This window comes from Danio aesculapii, chromosome 12 (assembly GCF_903798145.1).
Source record: "Danio aesculapii chromosome 12, fDanAes4.1, whole genome shotgun sequence".
Classification (NCBI taxonomy): domain Eukaryota; kingdom Metazoa; phylum Chordata; class Actinopteri; order Cypriniformes; family Danionidae; genus Danio; species Danio aesculapii.
The window spans coordinates 1,085,852-1,101,486 of record NC_079446.1 but is presented as its reverse complement, the minus strand read 5'-3'; the positions used below and the strand labels follow the sequence as shown (position 1 = coordinate 1,101,486).

The 15,635-nt window shown below is 34.1% G+C and overlaps 1 protein-coding gene across 3 annotated transcripts in view; it reads left to right on the top strand.

The window, feature by feature from the left end:
- spag9b (sperm associated antigen 9b) overlaps positions 1-15,635 on the top strand; it is an 84,577-nt gene that overhangs the window by 55,185 nt on the left and 13,757 nt on the right. For all 3 annotated transcript variants that reach the window (XM_056469741.1, XM_056469740.1, XM_056469742.1), the window contains 7 exons: positions 885-936; positions 1,375-1,505; positions 2,633-2,689; positions 10,545-10,721; positions 12,809-12,938; positions 13,633-13,725; positions 15,350-15,523. In XM_056469741.1, coding sequence (XP_056325716.1) covers positions 885-936; positions 1,375-1,505; positions 2,633-2,689; positions 10,545-10,721; positions 12,809-12,938; positions 13,633-13,725; positions 15,350-15,523 — 814 coding nt within the window. The remainder of the gene's footprint in view (positions 1-884; positions 937-1,374; positions 1,506-2,632; positions 2,690-10,544; positions 10,722-12,808; positions 12,939-13,632; positions 13,726-15,349; positions 15,524-15,635) is intronic.

Below are 15,635 nucleotides of genomic sequence, written 5' to 3'. Positions count from 1 at the left end.
AAATACATCAATGACAATAATAATGATAATAATACTAATAATAATATTGATAATAATAATAATTATATTAATAAAAATAATATTGATAATAATAATAATAATAATAATAATAATAATAATAATATTGATAATAATAATAATAACAATATTGATGATAATAATAATAATAATAACAACATCATTAATAATAATAATAAGAATAATAATAATTATTATTATTATATTAATATTGATAATAATAATAATTATATTAATATTTATGATAATAATAATAATAATATTGATGATGATGATAATAATAATAAAAATTATATTTATAATAATAATACAATAATAATATTAATAAAATAATAATAATAATAATAAGAATATATATATATATATATATATTGATGATGATAATAATAATAATAATAATAATAATAACAATAACATTGATAATAATATTTATAACAATAGTAATAATAATAAAACTAATAATAATATTGCTAATAATAATGCAATAATAATAATATTGCTAATAATAATCAATAATAATACAAAAAATAATATTGATGATGATGATAATAATAATAATAATAATATAAATAACAATAATAACATTGATAAAAATAATGTTTATAATAATAGTAATTATATTAATAATGCTAATAACAACAATTATAATAATAATATTGATAATAACAATAAAAACAATAAAATAATAATAATCATAATAATAATAAAAATAATTATAATAATGATAAAAGAAATTATAATAATAATAATGGTACTAAAAATTGTAATAATAATAATAATAATAATAATAATAATAATAATTACAACAATGATAATGACAGCATTACAGCAGTGTTTGACTCCATCTGTGTGTTTTTTTTTAACAGAGTGCGAGCTGAGATGGAGGAAACCAAAGTGGAGACGAAAGGGGACGAGGATGTAAGTCTGCATTAAACCATTTTAGGATTGCAGATTTTCTTCTCATAATTCAAGATATAACTCCAATGCAGTCTTAAAGATCACCTATTATGCAAAAATGACTTTTATAAAGGATTTAAACCCAGCTGTGTGTCAGCAGTGTGTGAATATCTCCAGCCTCTAATGGTAAACATTGATTATTTGTATTTGTTATAATCAGACTTGATGAATGAAACACTTTGATTGACATTCTCCCTTTGTACGTGTCATCAGAGAGGGAAAGCCCCGCCCACTAGTGCTCATCTCTCCCTCATTAGCATAAACAGCAGCCCTGAGTGAGAAGCAGCCGCCTGTACATTAGCCATTAGAGTGTTTGAGCTGCTGAAGATAATGTCAGCTGTTGCTCAGAGCATGGATGATGTGTTATTATTGACAGTATTTGGTCTTTCCCCCCCTCAGAGCGACGTGCCGACAGCTCAGCGCAAACGCTTCACTCGTGTGGAGATGGCCAGAGTCCTGATGGAGAGGAACCAGTATAAAGAGAGGCTGATGGAGCTGCAGGAGGCTGTCAGGTGGACAGAGATGATACGGTCAGACACTCACACACACATATGCATATATATATAGTGTATATATACATATGTATGCATACACACACACTCAGTATTCACACACCACACACAAGCACTCATTTGCACAACCCACACACACACACACACATTCATTATCCACAAACACGCTTATTATACACACACATTCACTCAACACACACATCCTAACATTCACATGCACCTAACAACAGACATATTCACACACACGCACGCACACATGATTCACACACACTACACACACATTACACACACACACGCACACACACACACATACATTCACATGCACCCAACAACAAATATTCGCACACAGACACACACACACACACACACACACGCATTATCTACACACATTCACTCAACACACACACACACACACACACACACGCTACACACACACTCATTATCTACACACATTCACTCAGCACACATACATTCACATCCACCCACCAACACATATTCGCGCACACACACGCGCGCACACACACACATACACACACTCATCATACACACACACACTTGTCATACACATATGCACACATATACACTTACCATCCACGCAAGCAGACACACACTCACACTCACCATCCACATATATACGCACACACACACACACACACACACACACACACACACACACACATACACACACACACACACACACACACACACACACTGTACGTACAAACAGTACACAGACAAACTACCACCTATCATCCTCACACACACACACACACACACACACACACACTGTACATACATACAGTACACAGACAAACTAACACCTATCATCCTCACACACACACACACACACACACACACACACACACACACACTGTACATACATACAGTACACAGACAAACTAACACCTATCAATATCCTCACACACACACACAGACACACTCATCATCCACACACACACACACGCATTGTACATACATAGACACACAAACACCAATCATCTTCACACACACACACATACGAACACACCCACACATCCTCAAACCCACACTCACTCTTCATAGACTGCTCTGTGTGTGTGTGTGTGTGTGTGTGTGTGTGTGTGTGTGTGTGTGTGTGTGTGTGTGTGTGTGTCTCTTCACTGCAGGGCGTCCAAAGAGAATCCAGCTCTGAGCGAGAAGAAGAAGTCCAGTATCTGGCAGTTGTAAGCGTCTCCTCTCAGTTCTCCTCAGTGTTAAACGTGTTCAATTAGTGTGTGTGATGTTTGGCCTTCACACAATGTTTCCCCCCTCTCATTTTATGTCCCCCTTTTTTATTTGTTTTCCTTCTAGGATGTAGGTAAATCTTAGAAACACTAGTAAACCTTGCACTCGGTTTGATCCTTGAATCCAAAACTGTGTTCTTGGACATGGGAATGGGGTTTTTAAAGCATTAACCCGAGCAGAACAGGAATTTACAGCCAGAACATTACATGACGTTACACTTTAATGCTCATTACACTCATTTTTAGAGGATTTGGCTGGTCAGAAGTCAGCCTGCATGCGGCGGGGGGGTTTAAAATGCCATTCCCAGGTCCTGTCAGTGAACGTGGGGGGTTTGCATTTGAGGGCATTTAAGGTTTTGCATCTATTTTAAACCCATTCATTCTCCTCTTGTGCTCCTGTGTGTTTCTGTAACCCTCTTCATGTCGTCCTGTGTGTGTTTGCAGAAGGTGTGTTTGGGACAGGGCTTTATTAGAGAAAGGGCTCTGATGGTCAGATGTTGCTTTAGATTGGGGATAATTAGACCTGTTGATGTGGATCTTAATGCTTGTGGAAAGATTAGCGTGGTGTGCTTTGATAAAACACTATAATGGAAGAGCTTTGGAGATTCAGGGTTATCACCGGCCACTTTATTAGGTACACCTTACTAGTACCAGGTTGGACCCCCTTTTGCCTTCAGAACTGCTTTAATCCTTCGTAATTCGAGATTCAACAAGACACTGGAAATATTCCTCAGAGATTTTGCTCCATATTGACATGATAGCATCACACAGTTGCTGCAGATTTGTCGGCTGATGTTTTGCTTTTTATATTTTACATTAGGCTATTATTTGTGCATAAACACATATAGATATAGTAATAAACATACCGGTTGTTTAAAAACAATCTTTTTTTTGCAAACTTTTATGAGCAATAATATCATTAAATGTGGAGGAGGGCCTTACAATATTTTTTCGAAGAAAAAGGGCGTCACAGGCAAAAAAAGGTTGGGAACCACTGCTCTATTGGATTGAGCTCTGGTGACTGTGGAGGCCATTTGAGTCCAGTGAACTCATTTTCATGTTCAAGAAACCAGTCTGAGATGATTGGTGCTTTATGACATGGTGCGTTATCCTGCTGGAAGTAGCCATCAGAAGATGGAGACACTGTGCTCATAAAGGGATAGACCAGACCAGCCTGTTTGGCATCAACAATCATGCCACATTCAAAATCACTTAAATCCCCTTTCTTCCCCATTCTGATGCTCGCTTTGAACTGCAGCAGATCGTCTTGACCATGTCTACATGCCTAAATGCAGTGAGCTGCTGCCATGTGATTGGCTGATTAGAAATTTACGTTAACAAGCAGTTGGACAGGTGTACCTAATAAAGTGGCCGGTGAGTGTATTTGGTAAACGGCTTCTATTAAAAATCTTTAGCATTGCGATTGTTTAATTTAATAAACTTGAAAGTATGAACAAAATAATAGTTTTTCAAGAAATATTAATATTTTAAGGGATTTATATCTATGCACAGTGTGTACATTTCTGTGATAACAGTACTAACACTGTTTTGATTTGATTCTTTTACATGTTTTTAACCTATCAGAGGCTTGTTTTCTTAGCATGGCTGCATTTATTCTAAATCTCTAACAACTCTCCAGAACACCCTAGTAACCTCCTAGCAACCATCCAAAACAGACTAGTAACCTGATCATAATCTCCACCACCTTTGCAAGTACATGGTAGCACAGTTGCAACAACCTAGCAACCACTTAGAACTTGCAATTGCATACCACAGGCCTAGCATTTTCATAGCAACTCCCTAGCGACCAGCCACAAAATTCCTGCAAATGCACAGTAACACCCTAGCTACCACCTATCAGCAATTTAGCAACCACACCAATGCAACTGCATAGCAACCACCCACATCACTCTTACAGATGCATAGCAACACACTGGCAAACATCTACCAATGCTTTAGCAAAACACAAGACATGATGACAACAATAAAACCACCCGTTATAAACACCCTAGCAACCATCTAGAAATTGCATAACAACTTCCTGGCAACCAATGCTTTAGCAGCTACACGATAGCAACAACATAACCATTAACACTCTTGTAACCGTATAGCAAGTGTATAACAACCAACTAGAACACCATAGCTCATGCATAGCAACAATGTAGCAGTATTTGGATAACGCTTACAACTGCATAGCAACACCCCAGCAACCAGCCAGAACACTTTCGGAAATGCATTGCAACACCTTAGCAACCTTTTACTACCAATGACTTAGCAATAATCAGGACACTATAGCAAGCACCCATAACACCCTAGCAACAAATCTAGAAAATGCATAGCAACACCCTAGCAACCATCTACCAACACTTTAGCAGCTACACCATCATATCCATCCATAACTCTCATTTAACCACCTAGCAAGTGCATAACAACCAACTAGATCACCATAGCTCATGCGTAGTAACACTGTAGCAGCTACCCAGAGTATGTTGCAATTCACAGCAACACCCTAGCAACCAGCCAGAAAACTCTTGGAAATGCATTGCAACACCTTAGCAACCTTTTACTATCAATTATTTAGCAATCACCCAAGACACTATAGTTAGCAACCACCTATAACACCCTAGCAACAATCTAGCAAATGCATAGCTACAACCTAGCAACCATCTACACTGTAGCAGCTACTCAGAATACCATTACAACTGCATAACAGCACCCTAGCAACCAGCCAGATAACACCTGGAAATGAGTTGCAACACCTTCGCAACCTTCACCCAACAATGATTATAGCAACCACCTAACAACTGCATGACAACCACCCACAAAACTCTTACAAATGCATAGCAACACCTTAGCAACCATTTTCTAATGGTTTAACAACAACCAGTGCAATATACAGAAGAAACTACATAACACCCAGCCTTAACACACTAGCAATTGCATAGTGGCTAATTAGAACACCCTAGCAACTAAATACAGTGCACTCTTGCAAATGCATAGCAACACCTTAGCAACCACTTGTTCATATCTGATCATGTTTTTCACTTTATTTACTACTTCAAATTAGGGTTGGGTGATGTCGACTAATTTGGCATCGTCCGATGTCTGATGTGAAACAGCGATGGACGATGGCATGGTCGTCGTAGGCGGCGGTGAATTAATTATTCGTGAATAATTAATTAATTCATTACGAATTAATTATTTGTAGCCTATCGTTTTAACTACCTGAGTGTAACCACAGATACAGGGATGCTGGAGCGTTTCAAATTCACGTCGATCAGCTGGTTTGTCTATAAGCTGACATACGAGCGATCCAGTGTCCCTGTATCTGTGGTTGCACTCGGTAAACAGCGGTGAGTTCGGTGAACTGATGACCTTCATGGCCAATCACAGTCATTTCTGTTGAGCACGTGAACACAGGGGCCAATCAGCGATATTTAAGAACGAGCTCCACAGTGCCCAAATTTTCACGGGAAATGGACGCTTTTAAAATTTCAGTTCCTATTGGTATCGAATCCAGAATCGAGACAACCCTAGCGCATATGCTAGAGCGCATGACAGAGTGTGTGTGTGGTCACATGATGTACGTTTTCAGCGGTATAGTCAGAAATGCTAGATGAAACACCAGTGTGGACGTGGACCGTCTTCGTTCCTAAAATGCCATTTTAAAACTAAGACATATCAGTGTAAACGAGGCCTCAGTGTGTTTTTCGCGAGCGGGTTGCTGCTGCGACGGGGATGGGGCGGAGGATCGCAATACCGGCTCAGCATCGTGATGTCTATCAGCCATCGGCTATGGATGATGACATCATCTATCGACCCAACCCTACTTTAAATGATACACTTAAATGATAGAGCATAATATGAAACGACAGACTTTTATTTGGTCTGTATGATAAATATCATCATATTGCATAGCTTTACGATATAGTAACATATCTGTAAATTCAGTCAATAATAGTTTATTTATATTGACCACATATAAAGAACATTTCAATATGTATATACTCAGAAATCTACTTATTCATATGTATTTATATTTCTGACTTTATTTTCAACTTCAAATGTTTGATTAGAAATATGAATAATAAATACGAATTAAATTTAATACGCTTTACGAAGATAAATGATTACACGTTCAATGCAAATATAAAGAATATGGCTAAATAAAATGCTTAATGTAAACATTATACTTTACAATTGTAACTTTCTCACGCTGCTGTTGTTTACGTTTCTGTCTGCATCGCCATAATGCCGTTTAATATTGCGCTAATATAAATTATGAAAATGTTATACCGTGAACAATGTATTTACGAAATAAATGATAGAGCATAATATGAAACGACAGACTTTTATTTGGTCTGTACGATAAATATCATCATATTGCATAGCTTTACGATATAGTAACATATCTGTGAATTCAATCAATAATAGTTTATTTATATTGACCACATATAAAGAACATTTCAATATGTATATACTCAGAAATGTACTTATTCGTATGTGTTCATATTTCTGACTTTATTCTCAACTTCAAATGTTTGATTTTTAATCTAGAAAATAAATAATGAAATGAATTAAATTTAATACGCTTTACGAAGATAAATGATTACACGTCCAATGCAAATATGAAGAATATGGCTAAATAAAATGCTTAATGTAAACATTATACTTTACAATTGTAACTTTCTCACGCTGCTGTTGTTTATGTTTCTGTCTGCATTCCCATGATGGCGTTTAATATTGCGCTAATATAAATTATGAAAACGTTATACCGTAAACAATGTATTTACATAATAAACGAAAGAGCATAATATGAAACGACAGACTTTTTTATATATTGTCATACATAGATGTAGAGTTGTTAAACGTTTTCAACACATTTTTGCTCACACTTTACAATAAAGTTTCATTCATTAATATTAATGTATTTACCGACATGAATTAATAATGAACAAACTTGCACAGCATTTATTAATCAGAGTTCAACATTTACTAATGCATCATGAAAATCCAAATTCATTCTTGTTAACATTAATGCACCGTGAGTTAACATGAACTAACAACTTTATTTCCATTAACTAACATCAACAAAGATGAATAAATACAGTAATGTATTGTTTGTTCATGTTAATGAATACATTAACTAATACAAGTGTTTAAACCTAATCATTTAATAACTAATCTCTAATAACTGATGTCTTTTATCTTTGCTATGATGACAGCACATACTATTTGACTAGATATTTTACTGGTATTCAGCTTAAAGTGACATTTATAAACGGGGCTAATAATATTGACCTTAAAAATAGTTTTAATAAAATTAAAATCTGCTTTTATTCTAGCCGAAATAAAAGAAATAAGACTTTGTCGGAAGAAAAGATAGTATTATAGGAAATACTGTGAAAATTTTAACTTACTTAGATTTTTTTTTTGTCTTTGTAAGTAAAAAATATTGTCTTGTTTTGAGAAATAATTAGTCAAAAGAACTTAAAACAAGCTAAATAATCAGCCAATGGGGTAAACAAAATAATCTCATGTCAAAATTAAAAACAAGATTATTTTTCTTACCCCATTGGCTGATTATTTTGCTTGTTTTAAGTTCATTTTGACTCATTATTTCTCAAAACAAGACAATATTTTGCTTGTCCAGAAAATGCTTCTTGATTTAAGAATGTTTAGATATTTGGACTGGAAACAAGACTAAAACTCTGAGTAAGAAAAGCAGGTAACACTTCAGTTTAGGTCACAATTCACAGTGTTAACAAACCATTAACTAACAGTATAGCTTAATAAACTACTAATTAGCTGTTTATTAATAGTTATAGTAGTAATAGTAATGTAGAAGTTGGGTTTAAGCTATGGATTGGATTAGGGATGCAGAATAAGATCATACTTTATAACTACTAATGATCAGTTAATATCTTAATAATAGGCAGGTAATAATCCAGTAGTTAATAGTATGAATTGTGACCTGAATTAAAGAGTTCTGGGAAAAAGCGTTTAGTTGCAGTGTAGTGTTGTACACTGTACAATATATCTTTAATCAACATTTTCCAGATTCACAAGTGTTTTCCGTTTATTTGCGGTGGTGAATTGCATTATGGGATGTCGATCTGCTCTGTCCACTTTTGATGTTGAACATTCACTCTACAGTTTAGCAAAGTGACTTTATTGATGTTTATTTAGTAGTTTGAAATAATAATGTAATGCATAAGAAATAATATCTAGAGAAATATGTCTGTAAAATAACAGAAGATGTACTAGCAGCTTATTACAGGGTTTGTGTAGCGTAATATACAACACCAACTCAGACTATATAAACTTATTTATTTATTTATTTATTTATTTATTTATTTATTATGTTCGCAGTTTTCATTTTAGTTGTCTTTTATTTCTTGAGTTTATTCCAAAATTAATTCTCATTGCACTTAACAAGTTTACAATGCTAATAAAGCTTGTTAATAAGTTTTCAATGATTTATGATGGAATTATATTGCTTTGTTTTGTTATTTCATCTTCATTTACAAGTAGCAGGGTATTTACAGCTACATTCGCAATCAGAATGATTAGCCCCCCTGTTTATTTTTTTCCCCTATTTCTGTTTAACAGAGAGCAGATTTCTTCAACACATTTCTAATCATAATAGTTTTATTAACTCCTCTCTAATCACTGATTTAGACTATTGAAAAAAGATATAGTTTAAAGAGGCTGATAATATTGGCCTTAAAATGGTGTTTAAAAAATTTAAATCTGCTTTTATTCTAGCTGAAATAAAACAAATAAGACTTTCTCCAGAAGAAAAAATATTATCAGAAATACTGTGAAAATTTCCTGAATCTGTTCAACATAATTTGGGAAATATTTAAAAAAATAAAATAAAATTCAAAGGGGGACGAATAATTCTGATTGCAACTGTACTGTATATTTCTATATTTTCGCATGCATCTTTTGGGACCCCCTGGTGCCATTGTCGTGAACTGCAGTTACACCTAAAAAACATTTTACTAATCCCTTAAGCAGGTCGTACACCAGAAGCGTCGCACCACCACGCAGCGCCATACATTTCAGAATTCTAAACATAGGTTTCTATCAGGGTACACACACCGCCGCCGCAAGTCGGTGGCGCCCAGCCACGACACTGGACAATGTTTACTTCTCTGCCGCGCCACAGAGCGCCATCTGATTAGTTTCATGTTAAATATCATGCGAATGTCCGTGTCTGGTGTGTGATACTTTTAACTGTCATGTGCGCGCCGTGTCGCTGCACTTGCGGTGTGCGACCTGCTGTAGTCCCCCGGCGGCGTCACACACGGCGGTAGTGGTCATTTTGAACTGTCACTCACTGTATATCACTTAAACTATTAAAAATGTTAACAAAAGTCACTTTTTAAGGTTAAAAGTTGTCAGAAGAAAGATCAAGCTCCCATAATATGATTCAAACGCATAAATTTACGAAGAAAAATTAAAACATTAATCATAAAATATGGAAAACTGCTCATTTACTGATATTTTTACAGTGTATGTTGAAGAGTGTGAACATCTATTCAGGTAGTAAGCCAGTAGTGAATCGCATGAATTGTGACCGAAGAGCATTTTGTTGTATGTTGAAGAGGCTGATGTTGAAAGCAAGTCTGCATGCTGTTGCCCTAGTTAGGTGCCCTATGGTAAAAGCAGTGTGCTGATGTTTTGGGACGTGACCCTAAAACCCCATAACAGTGAGCGTGTGAGCTCTAACCTCTGCTTGTGTCCGCATACCACCAGTGTCTGTGTGTTTCTCTGCCTCGTCCCTCAGTTTCAGCAGGCTCTTCAGCTCCTCGTCTGGTGGCGCAGCCAAGAAACCCGAAGCGCCGGTCAACATGAAGTACAACGCTCCCTCGTCACACGTGGTGCCGTCGGTGAAGAAACGCAGCAGCACGCTCGCTCAGCTGCCCAGCGACAAATCCAAAGCCTTCGACTTCCTCAATGAGGAGTGAGTTTTACACTCGTTTACTGCTTTTATTCATGTTGCAGCTCAAGTATTGCATGAGCACAGAGAACTGGACACTAGGGAGAACTAGGTAGAGCTTACTTTGAGTCGTTGTCTTGTGTCTAGTCCAGATATCTAAAAATGTGCAAATCAAGAAGCATTTTCTAGACAAGGAAAAAAAATATAGTCTTGTTTTCAGAAATAATGAGTCAAAATAAAGTGAGTTTTTCCTTAAAGTTGATTTATTTCTAGAAACACGACATTATGTTTTGCTTGTGTAGAAAATGCCTCTAGATTTAAGAATTTTTAGATATTTGGACAAGAAACAGGACACAAACGCTGTTGAGGTCGACTGATTAAATAAGGTAATTACATTTACATTTTTTTACTTGGCAGAAGCAATTCAGGAGCGATTTATAAATGCTTTATAGAGTTGGTTTTAACTTTTTTTTTTTTTTTTTTTTTTTGCTGATGCATTTTGAATTATTATTTATTATTTAAATAAAGTCCAAAAAGTTTTTTAGTAATAATAATAATAGTAATAATAATCATCATCATCATAACTACTACTATTATTATTATTGTTATTATTATTATTATTATTATTATTATTATTTGGACTATTTAATTGAATATAATAATAATAATAATAATAATAATAATAATAATAATAATAATAATAATAATCATAATCATAATAATAGTAATAATAGTAGTAGTTATGATGATGATGATTATTATTATTAATATTATTATTATTATTTGGACTATTTAATTGAATTTAATATTAATAATAATAATAATCATAATAATAGTAATAGTAGTAGTAGTTATGATGATGATGATGATGATTATTATTATTATTATTATTATTATTATTATTATTATTATTTGGACTATTTAATTGAATTTAATATTAATAATAATAGTAATAAAAATAGTAGTAGTAGTAGTAGTTATGATTATTATTATTATTTTTATTATTATTATTATTGTTATTATTATTGTTGTTGTTGTTGTTGTTATTATTATTATTATTATTATTATTATTATTATTATTATTATTATTATTATTATTATTATTATTATTATATTCAGTTAAATAGTCCAAATAATAATAATAATAGTAATAATAATCATCAAAACTACTACTATTATTATTATTATTATTGTGGTTATTGTTCAAACCTTTTTGACTAGATTATAAAATACTATATTTATATTATAAAAATCTTTTTTATTTGTTTTATAAATGGTAATAATAATAATAACAACAACAACAACAATAACTTATTTATTATATATTTATTTGTGTATTTATTATTATTATTGTTGTTGCTGTTGTTGTTGTTATTATTATTATTTTATATTATTCATTTAAATAATCCAAAAGGTTTGTATAATATTAGTTTGAATAATATTAATCATAATCATAACTACTAATATTATTATGCACAAATATTTTTGACTTTATTATAAAAATATATTTTTTATTATTTTATAAATGGTAATACTACTACTACTACTACTAATAATAATAATAATAATAATAACAACAATAAAAACAACAACTTTATTATTATATTAATGTATTATTGTTATTATTATATTTATGTATTATTATTGTGTGTTGTTATTATTATTATTCAGTTAAATAATCCAAAAGGTTTGTAAATAATAATCATCATCACTACTACTACTACTACTACTACTACTACTACTACTATTATTATTATTATTATTATTATTATTATTATTATTATTATTCACAGACCTTTTTGACTTCATTTAAATGATAAATAATCAAATTTATTTTTATTTATTTTATAAATGGTAATAAGAATATTAATAATAACAACAACAATAACTTTTTAATTACTATATTTATTATTATTATTTATTATTGTTATTAATATTCACAAACCTTTTTAATTTTATTTACATTATGAATAATAAATCTAAATCATTTATATTTATTTATTACTTTAGCAAACTTACTCCACACTGAAAATGTGTTCTTTGTGTTTAGTCTTCATCTGAGCACGTGTCCTGTGTCTGAAATATCTCATGTGTTTGTGTGAATGGTGTAGAGCTGAGGTGGAGACTGTAGTGTCCCGTCGAGAGCAGAAAAGAGCTCAGTACAGACAGGTGAAAGCTCACGTGCAGAAAGAGGACGGCAGAATGCAGGCGTACGGATGGAGTTTACCTCCAAAATACAAGGTGAAACTCCCATACTACAGTATACCAGTGCTGTTTAGCATCCCTGATACTATAGATATATTTACTATACTATACTATTATGCTATATAGATGCTATAAGTACTGTTATTTTTACTATCACTATTATAATATAATACTGTTGTATAATATGGTACTGATAAACAATTATTAGCCCTGTGAATTTTTTTGGGTTCTTCCAATATTTCCCAAATGACAGAAAACAGATCCTGAAACAGATTCAGAAATGTCGCACAGTATTTCCTATAATATTATTTCTTCTGGAGAAAGTCTTATTAGTATTACTTCAGCTAGAATAAAAGCAGTTCCTAATTGTTTTAAACCTATTTTAGGGTCAATATTATTAGCCCCCTTCAGCAATATTAGTGTTGGATTGTCTCCAGAATAAACCACTGTTATACAATGACTTGCCTAATTACCCTAACTTTACCCTAATTACCCTAGTGAAGCCTTTAAATGTCACTTTAAGCTGAATACTAGTCAAATATCTAGTCTGATATTATGTGCTGTCATCATGATAAATAAATCAGTGATTAGAGATGAGTTATTAAAACTATTATGATGGGAAATGTGCTGAAAAAATCTCTGTTAGACAGAAAATTGGGTGAAAAAAGGGCTAATAATTCTGACTTCAACTGTATATGATATTATTATAACTTAACATCTGTTTTCAAAGGTGGCCACTGGTGGACAAGCAGATAGTAAGATCAAAAACCTGCCGGTGCCTGTTTACCTGCGGCCTTTAGACGAGAAAGATGCTTCCATGAAGGTGAGACTGCTTTCAGGTCTGATGGTACTAGAGCTGTGTTTCCATCCAAAGATGTCAATTAGATTTATACACAAGACTGTAATATTGCATAAAGCATTAGTGAATAAAGCAGTGTTCAGTCAATGAGGAACAACAGAGCATAAACTCCTCAGCTCCTGCTGCTCCTGCACAGATATCACTGAGAGAAGTGGAGTTTGCTGCACTGTTGGGATTCTCCACTGTGGTGTTTGTTCTCCGCTAATAAATGAGCTGCGACTCAGAAGATGAAGACCAAACGCAATGAACGCGGTGAATGTGGTGGCTTTAGGAGGTGTGAGACGTGAGCGCAGACAGATGCTCAAGACAGTTCTGGAGGGAATAATAATAGAAGAATAATAATACTGAAGCACTGTGATGACGGACTGACGGAGGACTGAGGCCTTTTAAAATCAGCACAACAACATTTCACATCTGACACAATGGAAAGCTGGAAACATGGAGATCTGCAGACGAATATTAATAATGCAAAGACTCTCACACACACATTTATATCTGCAGACCAACATTAATGACACAAAGACCCTCACACACACATTTATATCTGTCAAACCAACATTAATGACACAAAGACCCTCACACACACATTTATATCTGATCAAACCAACATTAATGACACAAAGACCCTCACACACACATTTATATCTGCAAATCAACATTAATGACACAAAGACCCTCACACACACATTTATATCTGATCAAACCAACATTAATGACACAAAGACCCTCACACACACATTTATATCTGCAAATCAACATTAATGACACAAAGACCCTCACACACACATTTATATCTGATCAAACCAACATTAATGACACAAAGACCCTCACACACACATTTATATCTGCAGACCAACATTAATGACACAAAGACCCTCACACACACATTTATATCTGCAAATCAACATTAATGACACAAAGACCCTCACACACACATTTATATCTGCAGACCAACATTAATGACACAAAGACCCTCACACACACATTTATATCTGCAGACCAACATTAATGACACAAAGACCCTCACACACACATTTATACCGGTCAGACCAACATTAATGACACAAAGACCCTCACACACACATTTATATCTGTCAAACTAACATTAATGACACAAAGACCCTCACACACACATTTATATCTGCAGACCAACATTAATGACACAAAGACCCTCACACACACATTTATATCTGTCAAACTAACATTAATGACACAAAGACCCTCACACACACATTTATATCTGCAGACCAACATTAATGACACAAAGACCCTCACACACACATTTATATCTGTCAGACCAACATTAATGACACAAAGACCCTCACACACACATTTATATCTGTCAAACCAACATTAATGACACAAAGACCCTCACACACACATTTATATCTGTCAAACCAACATTAATGACACAAAGACCCTCACACACACATTTATACCTGTCAAACCAACATTAATGACACAAAGACCCTCACACACACATTTATATCTGTCATGTGGATGTGAACACAGCTACTGATGCGGTGCTGTAGTTTAACTTGTGTTTGTGTGTGTGTGTGTGTGTGTATGTGTTTGTGTGTGTGTGTAGCTGTGGTGCGCTGCAGGAGTCAATCTCTCCGGGGGTAAAACGCGTGATGGAGGCAGTATTGTGGGCGCGAGTGTGTTTTATAAAGACGTGTCTGGAGGAGAGAGAGTTCCCATCAGCACTGGCAGGAAGAGCGGGTCTCAGAGCAGCCTGGACCGTCTGGAAGAAGAGCTCAAGGTGACTAAACACAAAATCAAATATAATCAATATAATATAGAGCTGGGTGACACGGGGGCTCAGTGGTTAGCACTGTGGTCTCACATCAAGAAAGTCGCTGGTTCGAGTCTCA